At 41.8% G+C, this 19,462-nt stretch overlaps 1 protein-coding gene across 4 annotated transcripts in view; it reads left to right on the top strand.

Moving 5' to 3' along the window:
- The window catches only part of LOC122563316 (sodium-coupled monocarboxylate transporter 1-like), a 98,409-nt gene continuing 78,947 nt past the window's right edge, over window positions 1-19,462 (top strand). For 2 of the 4 annotated variants that reach the window (XM_043717036.1, XM_043717037.1), the window contains exons 1-4: window positions 328-1,894; window positions 11,601-11,666; window positions 12,042-12,093; window positions 13,448-13,515. In XM_043717036.1, coding sequence (XP_043572971.1) covers window positions 1,541-1,894; window positions 11,601-11,666; window positions 12,042-12,093; window positions 13,448-13,515 — 540 coding nt within the window. In that variant the 5' untranslated portion in view covers window positions 328-1,540. The other 2 variants (XM_043717038.1, XM_043717039.1) reach the window with 2 other exon arrangements.

Genomic DNA, 19,462 nt, shown 5'->3' with positions numbered 1-19,462 from the left:
AAGACTGAAGAAAATGTTCCACTTTTCCTTCTCGACCAATGGTGTGAGATGAAAACACGTGAAAAGACAGTGACCAAGGTGGTGAACAAGGAATAGAAATGGGTTATCTCGCAGATTTGAAATCTGCGATAAAGACTGACATGCACCTGTCAGGAGGATAGTCCTCTTTTTGCTTTGGAACTTTATAATACAGAACAGAAATGAACCCCATCTGGGGGAAATATAATGCATCTGCAGGAAATCTCCACTGACCCGCTTCCAAATGGAAGAAATCTCCAAACACAGCAACAACTGTAATGGCGGATACGGCAGGTCAGGAGCTGCGGCTGGTTACTGATGGTCACTGCCCAGATTGGGTTGTCATGGCACCAGGAGTGCACGGACAGTGAAGGAGGCAGGGGGACAGTAATCCCGGGGGGACAGGGCACCGCCCGGACAACACAGGGGACAACTTCCGGCAGCGCCTTGACTGGATTTCCCCCTGAGGAAGGCGGCAACAAACCTGACAGGATCCTTTGGCGCCAACTCCTCCCTCCGCCCAATTCCAACTGGATCCTAGTCGCGGCAGAATGAAGGCCGTTAATGGTTTCCCAGCCTGTAATTAATTAGAGAGAAGCGAGAATAGGCGGGACCTCGACCCCACCCCACATCGCACCTGATCACACAATTGTCCCCAGTCTCCCCCCTCCACACCGGCCCAGTTCAACTCTCGCCAGAGAATATTCAATTCTGTCCCCAGTAGGTGGTCTGTGCGGAGTTAGACGATGAGGCTGTAGGGGTGGGATGGTAACTGGCATCAGTGGGTTGACACCTCGAACAAACGGGAATTCTACCACCTCCAGAAGAGGAGGAGAGGGCTGAAAAATAGCCACTCACTCACAGAAGCCTCATCTGTGAGGCTGTAAAGTTTCAAAGGACACACAACTAAGGAGTGTGTTAACAGAAGACAAGATGTGAGGGAGAAGGCCAGCACATCTTTTGTTATGATTCCAGATCCAAATATTCAAATGCAAAACATATTGATACAAACAATAGGCTGCACTTCACTTTTAAATATAAATATTGTCGAACATAGCCAATGCTGGCTTTTCAAGTTGGGAGTTCAGAAGCTTCATTTGAAATGAGTTAATCAATAATAAGTCAGTAGTTTCTTTGTGAATAGGGAGGTAAGGTGACTTGTCATTCAATCTGTTAGGTGCTGTGCAAAGATTTTTTTCAGCTGTGCTGTTTGAGAGGCCAAGAACCAATGTGTGCCATGAGTTTTCTGTTTCTCTTTGCTCTAGCTACAGCTTACATTTACCTGTGATTGCTACCAAAATCATATCTTATAGTTCCCTTCATCATTTATCACTTTAATGAAATGCAAAAACAGTTTAGCAAATTTCACTTGGCATTTTCTTGATTTTTTTCAGAAGTTAAATTTCGTACTGTCAACTTATGTTGAGAAGTAAAACTTTCTGAAAGTTTACTTTTAAACTTTTTATTCAAACGCCTTCCATTTCTCTGAAGTGCACAACTCCCACTTTGAATCTGTTTGAAAATGTCTACTCCTAAAACTGGTGTGGGTGAGTTCACTGTGTGGGATTATGTAGTGTTTGTGTTAATGCTGATAGTTTCTGCACTCATTGGAATATATCAGGCTTTTAAAGCTAGAGGCCAGCAAAGCAATGTCCAGTTTCTGCTGGGCAACAGAGAGCTGAGGGCATTGCCTGTGGCTCTGTCCCTTGCATCCAGCTTTATGTCTGCAATTACTGTGATTGGGACACCAGCAGAGGTTTACCGGTTTGGGGCCATGTTCTTGATTTTCTGCTTAACATATGCCATCGTGATCACCATCACTGCTGAACTCTTCCTGCCTATATTCTACAGACTCAATATCACCAGTGCGTATGAGGTAAGAACAAAACTTGATCTCCAAACCCATAATCGTCTGTCTTCAAGACCAATTGCCTAACATTGATTATTTTCACAGCTGTCTCAGCTCGTTTGCAACCCTTATCCATGCCTTCATTCCCTCTATACTTGATTAATCTAGTGCTGTCCTTGCTAGACTCTTACATTGCATCATTCATAAACTTGATGTCATCTAAAACTGCACTCTGTTATAATTCATAACAAGCCCTGTTCACCCATCATCCCCATGTTTATTGATCTAAATTAGCTTCTACTCCTCCATATTCACAAGTTTTCATAATTGTTCTCAAATCATTTTATGACATACCTTCTCTATCGCTTTAACTCCTCCTTGGCAGGATGGTCATTCAGTGGTTAGCACTGCTGCCTCAAAGCACCAGGGACCTGCGTTCAATTCCAGCTTCAGGTGACTCTCTGCCGAGTTTGTAAATTCTGTCTGTGTTTGCGTGGGTTTTCTCTGGGTGATCTTGTTTCCTTCTGCAGAGATGTGCGGGTTAGGTGAATTGACTGTGCTAAATTGCCCATAGTGTCTAGGGATGTGTGCATTGGATGGATTAGACATGGATGATGCTGGTTTACAGGAATGAGGTGGGTCTGAGTGGCTCTTTGGAGGTTCGATCTGGATTCGATGTGTTAAATGGCCTGCTTCTAGGCTGTAGGGCTTCTATGACATTCCTCCAAAAATACCATCATCTGAAATCATGGTGCTCCTTCAGCTTTGGCTTCTTCTGCACCCTGACTTGGTTTGGACAACTGTTACTGACATAATGGTTTGAGCCCAATATGACTCTTCAGAGCTCAGAAGAGTTCAGAGAAGAGTTATCATAGAATCCATACAGTGTGGAAATAGGCCATTTGGCCCCACAAGAACAAAGAAAATTACAGCACAGGAACAGGCTCTTCGGCTCTCCAAGGTTGCGCCCATCCAGATGCTCTATCTAAACCTTTCCCCTGTTTTCCAAGGATCTGTATTGCTCTGCGCCCTGCCCATTCATGTATCTGTCTAGATACATCTTAAATGATGCTATCGTGCCCACCTCTGCTGGCAATTCATTCTAAGCACCCGCCATCCTCTGTGTAAAGAACTTTCTATGCATAACTCCCTTAAACTTTTCCCCTCTCACCTTGAAATTGTGACCACTAATAATTGAGTCCCCCACGCTGGGTAAAAGCTTCTTGCTATCAACCCTGTCTATACCTCTCATGACTTTGCAGACCTCAATCAGGTCCTCGCTCAACCTCCATCTTTCTAATGTAAACAATCCTAATATACTCAACCTCTCTTTATAGCTCGTTCTCCATACCAAAAACATCCTGGTGAACCTCCTCTGCACCCTCTCCATAGCATCCACATCCTTTTGGTAATGTGGCGACCAGAACTGTACGCAGTATTCCACATGTGGCCGAACCAAAGTCTTATACAACTGTAATATGACCTGCCAATTCTTGTATTCAGTACCCTGTCCGATGAAGGAAAGCATGCCGTATGCCTTCTTGATCACTCTATTGACCTGTGTTGCCACCTCCAGGCTACAATGGACCTGAACACCCAGATCTTTCCCCAGGGCTTTTCCATTTAACGAATAGTTCATTCTTGAATTGGATCTTCCAAAATATATCACCTTGCATTTGTCCAGATTGAACTCCATCTGCCATTTCTCCATTCAACTCTCCAATCTATTTATATTCTGCTGCATTCTCTGACAGTCCCCTTCACTATCTGCTATTCCACCAATCTTAGTGTCATCTGCAAACGTGCAAATCAGACCACCTTTACCTTCCTCCAGATCATTTATGTATATCACAGACAACAGTGATCCCAGCACGGATCCCTGTGGAACACCACTGGTCACAGTTCTCCATTTTGAGAAACTCCCTTCCACTACAACTCTGTCTCCTCTTGCCCAGCCAGTTCTCTGTCCATGTAGCTAGTACATGCTGGAAACAATGCGAGTAGCAACGCAAAGTACTCACTAAGTATCTCACCCACTTAATCTGACTCCATGCATAACTTCTCTCCTTTTTCCTTGAGTGGGCCAACCCTTTTTGTAGTTACCCTCTTGCTCCTTATATATGAATAAAATGCTTTGGGATTTTCTTTAACCCTGTTTGCTAAAGATATTTCATTAGAGACAAAAAAAACTGCAGATGCTGAAAGAACACAGCAAGCCAGGTTTTGAAATTCTGTTCCAAACCTTGTCACTGCTCTCTTTCCTTCTTAAAGTCAGTCTTCCAGACACGTAGTCACCTGTTCTAATGTTTGTAGTTCTTTAATTGGGAACTTTGGTTAGGGCATGTAACACTGAACACAAGCCTGGTGCAAACTGTTCCATTTATTGCCTAGAAACAATGTACATGAACATGGTAGAGAAGGGCTTTAATGTTGCCTTTTCCATCAGGTCTCAACCCCATGTGATCTGACATCTGTATGACATAGCTCCTTACGAAAATGATCTGGAGTTCTAAATTGAATATTGTTACCTTTAACCCTTGAGTCCGCAAAATTTCTTTAAATTGCACATCTTTATAACTTGATATATTTTAAATAACGATGTGCAGGATTCCTTTTATTTTGAAAGAAGTATTTATATAGTGCCCTCCAGGACTCAGTATGTTCCAAATGCTTTGTAGCCAGTGCAATATTTTTGAATTGCAGTGACTGCTGTCACATCGGCCCAGCAACCAACTTCTTCAAAGTCAATTCCCATAGATACCACTGGCGTACAAGATCAGAAAGTTAGAAAAAAAATTGATGGAGAGAAAGCAGTGACCCTTCTTCAGAGTTCTTGTTCTGAAGAAAGGTCACTGGATCCAAAACATTAACTCTGCTTTCTCCCCACAATGCTGCCAGACCTGCTGAGTTTTTCCAGCAATTTTGGATTTTGTTTCAAATCAATAATCCTCCTGGCCCAACCTCCCTGTTGAGAGCAATTTTTAAGAAAAACAGATCAAACACAGAACACTTTAAAACTGATCCATGTTATAACATTAATTGATCTTTACATAAAATACAGAACAAATCTGAATAACATAGAATAACAAAGCCATGTAGTATTTGTCAATCAGCGCTTTCAACACCAAAGTGCAACAGTTAAATAAATGTCAACATCTAATATTTATGTATGTAGGTGAACAATGGTCACTTAGAGGAGGAATTGGGGAGCTCCTAGAACTTGTTTAACTGCATCCCAGTGAGTATCACATCATTCAGTGAGATGGGGACAGACTGGTATGGGAGTTGAGGAGGACAGAATTATGAAACTGACCCCTAATTAGTTCAATTCTCTAGTCACAGAATTCATTCACAAATACTGTACCATTATCCAAACATAAAACATAGACCATTCTGAAACTAATTCATGACAATAACTTGAATCTATACAGCACATACTGTTTGTCGTAAAATAGTCACAAGGCATTTCAAAGAAGTTGTACCAAACAAAATTTGATACTGAGCCACAGAATTAATTGTTAGAACAGGTGACCAAATGATTAGATCAGAGATAATTTTTAAGGATGACTGGAAGGAAAGGCAAGAGACAGAGGGGTGTGGAGAGGGAATGCCAGAGCTCAGGACCTAGGTAGCTGAATACATCGTCTCTGCTACTGGAGCAACTAAAATTGGGGTTGCTCAAGTTGCTGGAATTGGAAAAGTACAGAGATCTTGTATGGTTGCAGGCCTGGAGGAGTTCCAGAGAGTGGGAGGTGTGAGGCCATTGAAGTATCAGAAAACAAGAATTTCAAATGGCATTACTGCCAGATTGGGAAGCAATAAAGTAGCTCAGTGAGCTGATGGAAGATGGATGAGTGGGTGTGAGTTAAGATACAGACAACAGACAATTGTATAAACTCCTGTATGGAAGTTGGGAGGTGGCAGATCCTTTAGAACAGCATGAGAATAGTTCTAACAAAGATATGAGATTTCAGTGACAGATGAGCTGAGGCAGTTGCAAAGGCAGATGACATTGTGGAAATGAGAGAAAATTCCAGTTGAACCTCAGACAGTTTCTAAATAGAGGAATGGATTTGGTGGTGAGGGGGCAGAGCTTGTTGGGAAAACCAAGGCAATGGATTCTAAATATTTAATCTGAGGAACTACTGACCTATTGGGATGATAGAGATGCATTATAAACATTAAACATAATAGAGAGGTGGACAGACTGTTGAACATAAGAATCAGGAGAAGAAGTAGACCAGTGTTTCTCAACGGGGTGGCAGCTCCTCCTGAGGGGCGTTTGCCTTCCTTCGGTGGGCGTTGAAGTCAAAGGGGGTGGCAGGGGGGCACTGAATGACTTTGTAAAGAGCTTACCAATCACTTGGAAGTCTGCCATGTCCTTGCATAACACTATTTCCCCTGAACCATTGGAGGCGTGTGCTCTGATTAGTTCCTGCGCTATTATTGATAGTCCTCTCTGTGAGTGGCAAACCATTTGAACTCGTTCGCAAGTGGCACTGATTCTACTGCCGAGATCAATATCACCTAACTCGTGTTGCTTTTAGGAAGACGAAACACAGCTTTTCAACTATTCTACCGGGTGGCAGAATGAATGCACATTACAGCTAGTTAGCCAATCAAATTTTGCCACTTGTCTGAGCGTCTTAAAATTATCATGATAAGATAATACCCATGATTTCATCAGGGTATATGAGTGACAGTGTAAAAATGGCCTCATCGAGTAAGAAAAAGTGCAGGCATTATAGCATGGACTATTTGCGATATGGCTTTATTCAATCTCCATCTAATAAGCAGTTACCACTGCTTGCTCTGTGAACAAAGTTTTTACAATGAGGCCATGAAGCCTTCCCGTCTTATTAAACATTTGGAAAAGAAACACAGTGACAAAAAGGACAAAGATTTGGCATATTTTCAAACATTAAAGAATAAATTCAGTCAGCGACCAATGATTTCCACTGCTTTTTCAAAGATGGGAGCCACAAATGTGGATGGCCTTGTGGCATCATACAACATAGCGAAGCTGATTGCAAAATGTGGTAAACCTCATTCCGTGGATGAATCGTTGGTGCTTCCAGCTATTGCCGAAATATTATCAACGGTGCTACATCAGGAACCATTAATGACTATCAAGCCTATTCCTCTTAGCAACGATTCAGTGAGAAGGCACATCGAAGAAATGGCCTCAAATATTGAGGATAAATTATGTTCCCTTTTGATATCGAAAGAAATCACCTTACAAATTGCTGAAAGTACTATATGCGGAAATCAAGCTTTATTTTGGGGGTTTGTATATTTCGTCGACAAAAATGAAATATGAGAAGAACTACTTTTTGTTCTGGACCTACCGACAGATACCAAAGGTTAAGACTATCTTCGACTGCATCAAGGATTATTTTGATTCCTCTCAAAAACATTGTTGCTTGTGCTACGGATGGCGCACGTGCTATAACTGGCCAACATCGGGGATTTGTCTCATTATTAAAGAGAGAAGTGCCACATGTTTTCACAGTACACTGCATTATCCATTGGCAGCATCTGGCTGCAAAGAAACTTAGTGAAGCCCTCAACCATTCTCTACAAGTGGTGATAGATGTGGTAAATTATATAAAGAGACATGCTCTGAATGAACGACTTCTCCGCCAACTCTGTAAAGATAATGAAGCTGAATTTCTGCAATTGCTGCTACACACAGAAGTGAGATGGCTCTCGAAAGGAAAATGCCTCAATCGTTTCCATGAATGTTCGATTCTATCATCGAATTCCTATGCAGAAATAATGAAAGCCGAAACCGTAAAACACGACCGTGCATATCTCGCAGATATATTCGATAAGTGCAATTCGCTGATCATGCAGATACAAGGAGATAATGTGCGTTTCATAAAAGCAAGGAATGCTGTTACATCTTTTATTGGGAAGTTTGATCTCTTTCATCGGAATATCCGTCGTCATGAGTTTTACCATTTCCCGAGTTGAAACAATATTGCGGTGGATGTTATTGATGATCAATTACTTATCTATTCAGCTCACATTCGTGCACTGCAGGATGATATGAAAATATGATTTGCTGATCTTATCGAGATGGAGATCCCTACATGGCTGACTGACCCCTTTATCTCATGCGCAGAAGAAATGGACATTTGCCTTCAGGAAGAAATGATAGAGCTCCAAAATGACACTGCAATGAAAATTTGGTTTTTGCAAATGGGTGAGTCCCTTTTTTGGATTCAAGATGCCACCTGATGTCATTTCCCGCTATTAAGCGAAGAGGCAAAGTGGTTTGCACTACTATTTCCTACCTCTTATTTGGTTGAGAAAGGATTCAGTGCCATCACCAGAATACAAGATAAGACCTGCAATCGCATGGATGTTGTTCAGTGCGGTGACCTGAGATTGCTTTTGACAAAAATTGAACCAGATGTATATGATTTAGCAAGACAACATGAACCACAAGGATCGCATTGACTATTTTGCTACCACAGACTAAATTTTATACAGAGTGAGCCAAAAGTAGGTGGACAGTAAGACAGTAATAAATGATAACATTTATTTTTTGTTGTGTATAAAACATATTTCACAAAAAGTTTTCCATTTTCAGCACTGCAGTGTATTGCAGTTCTATGTGCAAAAACAGATGATTGTTTGGTTGGTGATTTGGGGATGTTGCATGATTTCAGGGATAAGAAGGGGGCGTTGAATACAGAATGGTTGAGAAACACTGAAGTAGACCATTCAGCCTATCATGTCTGTTTCACAATTCAGTAAGATCATGGCTAAACTTCAATTTCAACATCATTTTCCTGCACCATTCTGAAGACCCTTAATGTTCTTAATATGTACAGATCTGCAAACCTGTTCTCCCACAGCTGATCACAGGCGTTGTCTGTATTTTATGTAAGGCCAGCTCTATTTTACTAATTTTGTAGCTTCTTCAAATCCCACACCCGCTAAGGTTACTATGACATCCTGCCTCCTCAGCCTCACCTCTCATTTGAGATGTAGCAAATGGGACTAGATTGGTTTGTGACATCTGTTCGGCATGGACAAGTTGGACCGAAGGGTCTGTTTCCATGTACTTGTCTGTTGACTGTATGCAATGACCCTCAGGTTAAACATACCTCCGGTCATCTGTCTGTAATGAGAGAATCACCTTTGGTTCTTTGTGACGCTGGTGCCTACTACTCCTACCTGTGCAGTTCATATACTTCTGACCTTCCTTCGTACTTCTGTGGTTACCACTTACATTTACAGTATGACTTAAATTTTCACTGAAATTGATTCAAAGCCTTTGATTACTTTACTCAATAGATAACTGTACTTTTACTAATTTATTACTATCTCTAACCCTTTATAATACAAAATACATTTCCGGACTTGATGCATTATTGAACTCAACCAATTATTGACTTTAATGTAGGAGCAAATTACTGTAGATGCTGGAATCTGTACTAAAAACAAAAAATGGTGGAAATCACGGTGGGTTGGACAGCATAAATGCTGCCCCCTCCACATTTCACATCAGCTGTGGTGAAGAGTCATCTATACTTGAAATGTGAGCTTGCTCCCTCTCCACAAATGCTGCCTGACCTGCTATAATTTCCAGAATTTTTTGTTTTCAGTCATCACAATTGACTTCTCTATTACTGTAGCAAATCCATTACTGTCCTGAAATTGTAACCATGTAGTCAAACAAATACTGTACCAAATACACAATTAAAAATTATTACTGTACCCATTCATTGCTACACCCGATGTGCTAGTGTAATAAATCCATTACAGTAAACAATCCATTACTATACTCAATTCATTTCTTGCGTCCAATCTATTTTTATACCTAATTCAGTATCATGAATAATCTGTTACTATATCCAATTGATTAGTCAGTCCTTTATTGTAAAAATCCATACTTTATCCAATCCATTACTGTACTCAATTCTCAACTGTACCCAATCCAATACCACACTTAATTCATATGATTCTATGATTGCTGTTGCCAATCCCTTCCAGTTCCTAACCCTCAACTATACAGAATGCATTACTGTAATCGATGTGTTGCAATTCATTCCTGTTCCCAATCCTTGGCCCAACTGATTATTCAACTCCCAACAAATTTTCTTCAATTTGTATAATTATGTTGAAATCAGACATACTACTTGATTTTCCAACATACATTGAGATGTATTTCTCAAACATTAACAAAGGGAAAATACAGTTCATATAAGTTTCTTCAAAAAAAGGAACAGGGAATGAAATTAGTTGTGCTGTACAGTTGAGAACACTTAAAACAGCCCAGTTCCAAGGAAAACTGCCTCATAAACTGGGTCAGTATCTAGTTGTTTATTTTATTTTGCTGTCTGCTACAACTCTACTGCAACTCAGGTCTAAGATGGTGTTTGTTGTATTATTCATAAATCTCAAGGAGGCAGTACATCTTTAAGACATGTATGTGATGCTGTCATATAAGAGGTTTCCTTCTTACTCCTTGTTCATTCAGTCACTCAGCAGTTAAGCAAGCAGTCTGCTAGTTAGTTCATCAGCTAATCAACAATGTATACAATATGACAGTAATCTAAGAACATCAGGTCTAACAGGTTTATTTGTAAATACTAGTTTTTAGAGCGCTGCTCCTTCATCAGGTAGCTGTGGAGCAGGATCATAAGACACAATTTATAGTACAAGATTACAGTATCACGCAACTGAAATGATTTGTTCAACATATTGTTTCAGTTGCATGATACTTTAATTTGGTGCTTTAAATTCTATGTGTTATGATCCTGCTGCACAGCTACCTGATGAAGGATCAGTGGTCTGAAAGCTAGTACTTACAAATAAACCTGTTGGACTAAACCCTGGTGTTATGTAATTTTTAACTTTGTCCTCCCCAGTCCACACTGGCTCCCCCATATCCCAGTAATCTAAGAAGCATACAACTTCGACTGCATATGTAGTTCTGAGATGTGACAATGTATGTAATTATTTGTTAATAAACATCCAGGTACATAACTCAGATGAACCTATTCTGTAGTATATGTGACATGGGTTAACGTAGAAAACCACAATGAGTACATCACTGATAATACTACCCATGGCAGAGTAGATCACCACGGCCTTCAGTTTGTCTTTTGAGCCACACACGGGGTCTATTTTAGAATGGTCCAAAGAAGGGCTGACAGATTTACAGAACTGGGCATTAATTCTTGGCTCATCTGGTGTAAAGATCTTATTTCCTTTTCTCCTGAGTAACAACAGCAATCATATATGGTTGCACAATACTACCACAGTTGTCAAAGAGGATATCCATCAGGGTTGTAGTTTTCTGCTCCTTCCTGGTTTCCACAGTTAAGTTTCCTTATCTTGAGATTCTTTACTTCCTGACAGAATGTGTGCAGTTGTATGAGTGAATGTAGCGTTTGGTGTGAGATAATTGTCAGTCTGTAGCACCGTCATTGGTCAGTCCCTACTTTCTTCATTAGGCTGACAATTGGTAAAGCCAGGAGTAAGCTCACCCACTCGTGAATAGGTTTGATGGGATGACTCTTCACTAACCTGAATCAATACTTTGTTACATTTGACAGAGGAAGGAAGTCTGCTCCAGATTCTGTTCTATTTTATTATGGCTACAGTATGTAAGGGTTATAAACAAAATCAACCCAATGGCTTTAACTTTGCTGAATTACATGCAGAACTATTGTAAACATAAATTGCTTGACATTGACTGTCTTTCTCTCTCCAGTATTTACAAATGAGGTACACCAAAATAGTTCGATACATTGGAACCTCTTTCTTCATCATTCAAACAGTGAGTATCAAATCTTCCACAGCACTTAAAGTCCAAATATTTCCAACATACTTGAGTTTTAAATCATTTGTTAGTGAGGGAAAAAACAGTCTAGGTTCCAAAGCTTCTCATCTTTGACAAACCACCTTTTGGTACTATCATTCACAAAGATCAGTCATTTGTTAAAGATACCAAGAGACAGTAAATTGAATTAACATCTTTGAGAGAGAAACTGAACTGAAAAATCCTATTTTGTCATTCAGCTGTCCGTCCTCCAGCGCTAAACCTAAGGAGTAAGCTAGAGAGACCTCACTAATTCCATCAACTGGATAAAGTTATTAATGTTATTTCAGACATGGTTCTGCTTGAGGTTATTGGTTAATGATCATTTTACAGGTGCTGTACACTGGGATTGTCATTTATGCTCCTGCACTAGCATTGAATCAGGGTAAGTACAAGTTAACATTCTTTCCACAGTTATTAAACCATTACTGTACAGTCAAGCCCCAAATGTAGTTGCCCTGAGGCGAAACATCTTTAGCTCCCTGTGATCAATCTTAATCAGCTGCATTTTCTTAAGGAATATGGTAATTAGAAGAAGAAGAGACTGTTGTGGTGTAGCGGTGGTATCCCCACCTCTGAGCTAGGAGGCCTGGGGTCAAGTCCCACCTGCTTCAGAGGTGTGTAACACCATGTCTGAACAGATTGTTTAAAAAATACCTAGTTAGAGAAGAGACTGAAGAATGCATAAGAGAAAGCATAAAGTCTCAACAAAACCCACTAAGTGATAGTGACCAGTTGTCCATTCCAGAGTGCTGAAGCCAATGGTTGACATTCATTTCAAGAAGTCTCTAATGGCAGTGTTAGCATTGGTATTGTGCATCACCTTCTCCTGTTGGATGATGCACAATGTTAAGTGATTGCTGTAGTCTCTAGCTCTTAGAAAGCAAAGACTTGGGACGAGAAATTCCAATATGCTGTTGGCCACACGATGTGACTAAATTTGCTACAGTGCTGCCAGATTATTTTGCTTGTTATTTTTGTGTAAATTATTTTGCATGCCATGAATGGCACAGTGGCCTATTGGTTAGCACTGCTGCCTCACAGTACCAGCGACCCTGATTTGATTCCCAGCCTCAGGTGACTGTGTGGAATTTCTCCCCATGTCAGTGTGGGCTTCTACTAGCTGCTCTGCTTTCCTCCCACAATCCAAAGATGTGCAGGTTAGATAGATTGGCCATGCTAAATTTTCCAGTGCTGTCCAGGGAAATGCAGGTCAGGTGGATTAGCCATGATAAATCTGGAGTTATGGGAAAAAGGTGGGGGGCATACTGTTCAGATGATTGGTGCAGATTTGATGGGCTGAATGTCCTGTTTCCATACTGTACGGTTTCTATGATTCTATGATTGTTGATCACATTCCAAATTGTATTGCTAAGTAATACTTCTTTGTAATAACGCAAGCAGTTAACATTCCTTCACATTCCCCAGTGGAATAAAACTCTGTCTCATTCAGGTCTGTGTCTTTCTCTCCAGGATGTCTTAACTTTACTTTTAATATTTCTCTCACCTCTATCATACTGTCACCAACCATCTCTCTGTATCACTCTGTAATATAAAGGCAAAAATAAATCAGTCCACTCATCTATTTATTTATTTAAATGCCCTCTACCATTCTGTCTGTCTATGGCATAAGCATTGATTCATTCCAAATTTAATTTACAGTTTTATAAGTTAATTTATTACTACGTAAAAGAAAATTCATTTTTCTGCTAAGCCGGAGTAACGTTTGCTTTTATCAGTAACTGGATTTGATCTCTGGGGTGTACTCGTTGGAACTGGTCTTATCTGCACCCTTTACTGTACTCTGGTAAGTTTAACTTGGTTCTGTTTATATATATATATATATATATGTTAGTGCATGTGTGTGTCTCTCTCTCTCTTTGTTTGTTGCTGCAGGTGGACCAGAAAGGTAAGTCAATACATTTGGCTGTGTTTGCACAAACCTTTTGTGGATCTTGTAGGAGTCAGGGATTCTGAAGCAGGTGAATTGGTGCAGGTGGCTTCATGTAGGTGTGGCATTATAGATTCCTTCAAATCTGCCATTATCTCCACCGTATAAAACTCTTTACCCCTGCATCCTTGTAAACTAAAGTGCCATTTCTAACTTCCCTTTCCTTTCTAAAATCCATGAATGATTTGCTGTCTGTCAATTTCTTGTCCATTTTTCCAACAACTCCATTTGAGTTCCTTCTATCAGGTTCATTATCACCTATCATTATAACAAAGCTTCTCATCTTTCTTGATCTTTTCTATCTGATTGGAGACACTGCATTGCTGGTATTGGTTTCTTTTCCTTCCTGCCCCAATACCTCTAGTGTCTCGTAAAGATATCTGCTTAATACCTCTCATTATTCATAAACTTCCTGCCCCTCAGCAATATCATCCAAGATCGAGATGTCAGTTTCTACATATTCACTGATGACATCCACCTCTGTGTCACCAGTCCTCTTGAGTTCTCTAAGGTGTCAGACTATTTACCCAGTAATAGATAAACAGAAACAAATGCACATTGAGGCTGCCAAAGACATTTTCTTTGTTGTGGTTCTGTTCGCCAAGCTGGGAATTTGTGTTGCAGATGTTTCGTCCCCTGTCTAGGTGACATCCTCAGTGCTTGGGAGCCTCCTGTGAAGCTCTTCTGTGTTGTTTCTTTCAGTATTTATAGTGGTTTTTATAAATGCCGGAGGAAACAACACAGAGGCGCTTCACGGGAGGCTCCCAAGCACTGAGGATGTCACCTAGACAGGGGACGAAACGTCTGCAACACAAATTCCCAGCTCGGCGAACAGAACCACAACAAAGAGTACCCGAGCTACAAATCTTCTCACACACTGAACATTTTCTTTGTTCCTGACACAAACATACAAACGTGTTCCTTATACCTAACAGACCTCTTTGCTTGGAAACTTAGTGAAGCTGCTCCAGACTGTTTACAATGATGGTGTCATAGTTGATCCCAAGGTAAATTTTCAATCATATATAAGATCATGGGATGTAGGAGCAGAAATAGACCGTTCAGTCCATGGAATCTGCAGTGCAACTCAGTGAGATCGGGGCCGAGCTGATGATTCTCAACTTTACTTTCGTGCCTTTTCCCCATAACCCTTGATTCCCTAAATAATTAAAGATCTGTCTATCTCAGCCTTCAACATACTTAACAACCCAACCTTGACAGCTTTCTGGTAAAGAATACCAAAGATTCATATCCTCTGAGACACAAAATTCTTTCTTATTTCTGTCCTAGATGTGTGACCTCTTACTCTGAGATTATGCCCTTCTGATGCGAGACGCTCTTCCAAGGGGAAACAACCTTTCCATGCCTACACAGTCCAGCCCCTTAAGAATCTTGTATATTTTAATAAGGTTGCCTCTCATTCATCTAAATTACAATGAGTATACAGCCAACTCAACATCTCCTCATAAAACAGTTCCTATAAATCAGCCAGATAAACCTTCCTTGGACTGACACCATTGCCAGTTTACCTTTCCGTAGATGTAGTGCTCAAAAAACTGTTCACAGTATTCCATTTGAGGCTTGACTGGGGTCTTGTGTAGTTTTGACAACACCTCCCTAAATATATACCACATTCCTCTTCAAATAAAGGCCAACATTCCATTTATCTTCCCTGTTAACCACTGAATTTGAATGCTAGCTTTTCATGATTCATAACTGAGGACTTGCAAATCCCTCTGGTGTATAGCTTTCAGCTATCTTCCTCTATTTAAATAATATTCAGCTCTTCTTGCCAAATTGCATGACCCTACATTTTCCCACTTTATATTCCATCTGCCATGATACTGCCTACTCACTTTACCTGGGTTAGAGACAACAAAACTGCAGATGCTGGAATCCAAACTAGACAAGCAGAAGGCACAGCAAGCCAGGCAGCATCAGGATGTGGAGAGGTCAATGTTTTGGGTATAATCCTTCTTCAGGAATGGAGGTGGGGGTAGGAGGAGCTACAGATAAAGAGGGGTGGGGGAAGGGTTTTGAGTGGTAGAGAGGGGCGGAACGGTGAGGCAGTGATAGGTGGACACACGTGATGCATACGATGAGGATTGGTCGATGGGAGGAGTGAATCTGTTGGTGGCTGGAAGGAAGGGTCGGAAGGTGGAATGGAAGGGAGGAGGTTGGCCTGGAAAGGGAGTTGGGGGATGGGTAGGAAAGTTGTTTGAAATTGGAGATCTCAAAGCTAGGTCCTCTGGGCTGTAGGCTGCCCAGGCAGAAGATGAGACGTTCCTCCAATTTGCAGTTTGATTTGCTGTGGCAATGGAGGAGGTCGAAGATGGACATGTTGGAGAGGAAATGGGAGGGTATTTGAAATGGGTGGTGACTGGGAGGTCAGGCTGGCCCTCACAGGCCCGGCTGAGATGCTAAGCGAAACATTCCCAAAGTTTACATTTGGTCTGACTGAAGTAGAGAAGACCACATCGGACGTGCTGGATGCAGTAAACTAGATTGGAGGAGTTGCAGGTAAATCTTTGTTTCACCTGGAAGGACTGTTTGGGACCCTGAATGGAGGTGAGGGAGGTGATGTACCAGCAAGTTTTGCATTTTTTATGGTTGCAGGGGAAGGTATTGGATGGTGTTGGTGGGGAGAGTGGCATGAATCAAGGAGTGACAAAAGTCCTTGCGGATTACAGGGAGAGGTGGGAAGAGGAAAATGTTCTTGGTGATGGGGTCTAATTGGAGTTGGCAAAAGTGTTTGAGGATGATATATTGGATGTGGAGGCTGGTGGGGTAGAAAGTGAGGACCAAGTGTACCTGTCTTTATTATGTCTGCAGCAGGGGAGGGTTTAGAGCAGCGGACCGGGTAATGGAGGCAGTGTGGTGGAGGGCTGTCTGGATGACAGAAGGGGGAAAAGAACATTGTTTAAAATAGGTGGACATCTGGGATGCTTAGGAGTGGAACGTCTCCGTTTCAGAGCAGATGTGATGGAAACAGAGAAATTGGGAAACGGAATGAAGTTTTTGTAGGATACAGGCTGGGAGGACGTGTAGTCTGGATAGTTATTGGATGGTGTTTGTGGGTTGAAGTCTGTGGGTTTACAGTAAATGTCAGTCCATAAACTGTCATTGGAGATGGAAATGGATTGGTCAAGAAAGGGGAGGGATGTTTTCGGATGGACCAAGTGAGTTTGAGGGCAGGATGGAAATTGTTGATGTAGTCGATGAACTGCTCCAATTCAGCCTTCGTGCAGGATGCAGCACTGATGCAGTCATTGAGGTACCAGCAGAAGAGTTGGGGAACAGTACCTGTATGTACTGAAGATGGACTGTTCAAATTAACTGACAAAGAGGCAGGTATGGCTCAGGGCCATGAAAGTGACCATGGCTAAACCCTGGATTTGGAGAAAATGGGACGAGTCGAAGGAAAAATTACTGAGAATGAGGACTAATTCGGTGAGGTGGAGGAGGGTATTGATGGAGGGGACTGGATAGGTCTGTTGGAAAGGGAAAAACTGAGAAAGAATACCATTGCAGGCCATCATTGTGGGGTATGGACGTGTATAAGGACTGCACATCCAAGTGAAGATGAAGCACTGGGGGCCAGGGAACTGCAAGTTTCTGAAGAGGTGGAGACCGTGACTTGTGTCCCGAATATAGGTGGGAAGCGCCTGGATCAAGGGGGAGAGAATGGAGTTGAGGTAAAAAGAAATGAGTTCATTGGTGCAGCAACATGTGGAGATGATGAATTGGGTGGGGTAATTGGGCTTGTGGATCTTGGGGAGCAAAGAGAACCTGACAGTGCAGAGCTGGGGGACTAGGAGGTTGGAGGCGGTGGAGGAGATGATGAGGTCATAGACAGTGTGGGTGATATGGCCTAGTTTACTGCATCCAGTGCTCCCAATGTGGTCATCTCTAAATCGGTGAGATTAACTATAAACTTTGGGAATGTTTCACCAAGCATCTCAGCCAGGCTCATAAGGGCCAGCCTGACCTCCTGGTCACCACCCATTTCAATTCCCCTTCCCACTCCCTTTCCGATTGTCCACCCTTGACCTCCTCCACTGCCACAGTGAATTAGACAACAAATTGGAGGAATAACACCTTATCTTCGCCTGGCAGCCTACAGTCCAGAGGACTCAACATTGAGTTCTCCAATTCCCACCCACCCCCTGGCTCCCTCCCAGCCCTGCTTCCTCCCTTTCACCCACCTATCAACTCTTCCTTCCAGTTATCAACTAGATTCATTCCATTGATCAACCAGGTTGTACCCACCACCTTTGTTCATCTATCAGTAACTCACCATCCTGCCTCTCTCCCCACCGATACCTGCCCTCCATCTATATCTGCAGCTCCCCCTACCTCACCTCCGTCCCTGAAGAACGACAGTACCCAAAACATTGCCTTCTCCATGTTTTGATACTGCCAGGCTTGCTATATTCTTCCAGCCTCCTGCTTGTCTACTACTCACTAAACCTATCTATATCTCTCCGCAAACTCTTTGTGTCTGACCTTTTTTTGTCATCTGCAAACTTGGATAAGGCTATTGTACATTCACTTTTTTCATCCAATTCATTAATGTACATTGTAAAGAATCGCAGGCTCAGCATTGATCTCTGCAGCACCATTAGCTATAGATTCTAAATTCGCCCAAGTGATGATCTCTGTTTCTTAGATGATCTTTCACTCAGATCATTATGTTAAATCTGCCTTGTTAGATATTACCAGATCTAAAACTCTAATTGTTTCCACATTACCTTGTTCTAGGAAACAACCCTGAATACCATTTATGAGTTGTTCCTCATAGCTTTCTCTGCCAACTGGATTTTCCTAATCACATGAACAGACAAACTTGCTCCTTTCCCAAATCACATGTGATTGAAGTCACTCATGTTTCATGTACTGCCTTTGTTATTTGCTCTTAATTTACTCTGTTCCACGATATAGTTAGTTTTATGAGGCCTGTGGACCACTCCTACTAGAGTCCCTTTCCCTTTTTATTTCTTACTTCCACCCATATTTCAGTCATTCATTTTTTACTTCAGAATTGACTGTTCTCATGGACTCTTGGCCAATCACCAATGTTCTCCCCTCTTTAATTTTCAGGTCTTCTAAAACTCTGCTATATGTACCTAAACTCTCATTAATTTACATTCAACAATCATCATTCTGCCCCTCTCCCCACCGAAACCTGCCCTCCATCTTTATCTGCAGCTCCCCCTACTTCATCTCATCCCTGCAGAAGAGCTTTTCCCAATGAAACTGGTACAGTTGATAACAAAGGCGAGTCAAACAGTGAGGGCAGGCAGGGACAAAGCAGAGAACAAGGTAGGACTGATAAATTAAACTGCATTTATTTCAATGCAAGAGGCCTAACAGGGAAGGCAGATGAAGTCTTGCACAGTTAGGAATTGGGACTGGGTTATCATAGCGGTTTCAGAAACGTGGCTCAGGGATGGACAGGACTGGCAGCTTAATGTTCCAGGATACAAATGCTACAGGAAGGATAGAAAGGGAGGCTGGGGGAAGGTAGCAAAGAGTACAATAGATGAATGGGGGTGGGGATGGAGGTGATAGGTCAGAGGGGAGGGTGGACTTCATCAGTTTCTTCATTTCCCCTCCCCCCCACCTTACCCCAGTTCCAAACTTCCAGCTCAACACCATCCTCATGACCTGTCCTACCTGCCAATCTCCCTTCCCACCCATCTGCTCCACCCTCCCCTCTGATCTATCACCTCTATCCCTACCCCCATTCACCTATTGTACTCTACGCTACTTTCCCCCCATCCCCTCTCATTTTTCTCCCCAC

The sequence above is a fragment of the Chiloscyllium plagiosum genome, chromosome 26 (genome assembly GCF_004010195.1).
Source record: "Chiloscyllium plagiosum isolate BGI_BamShark_2017 chromosome 26, ASM401019v2, whole genome shotgun sequence".
In the NCBI taxonomy this organism is placed as follows: domain Eukaryota; kingdom Metazoa; phylum Chordata; class Chondrichthyes; order Orectolobiformes; family Hemiscylliidae; genus Chiloscyllium; species Chiloscyllium plagiosum.
The sequence above is the reverse complement of the archived record's forward strand: the minus strand, read 5'-3'. Positions and strand labels throughout refer to the sequence as shown.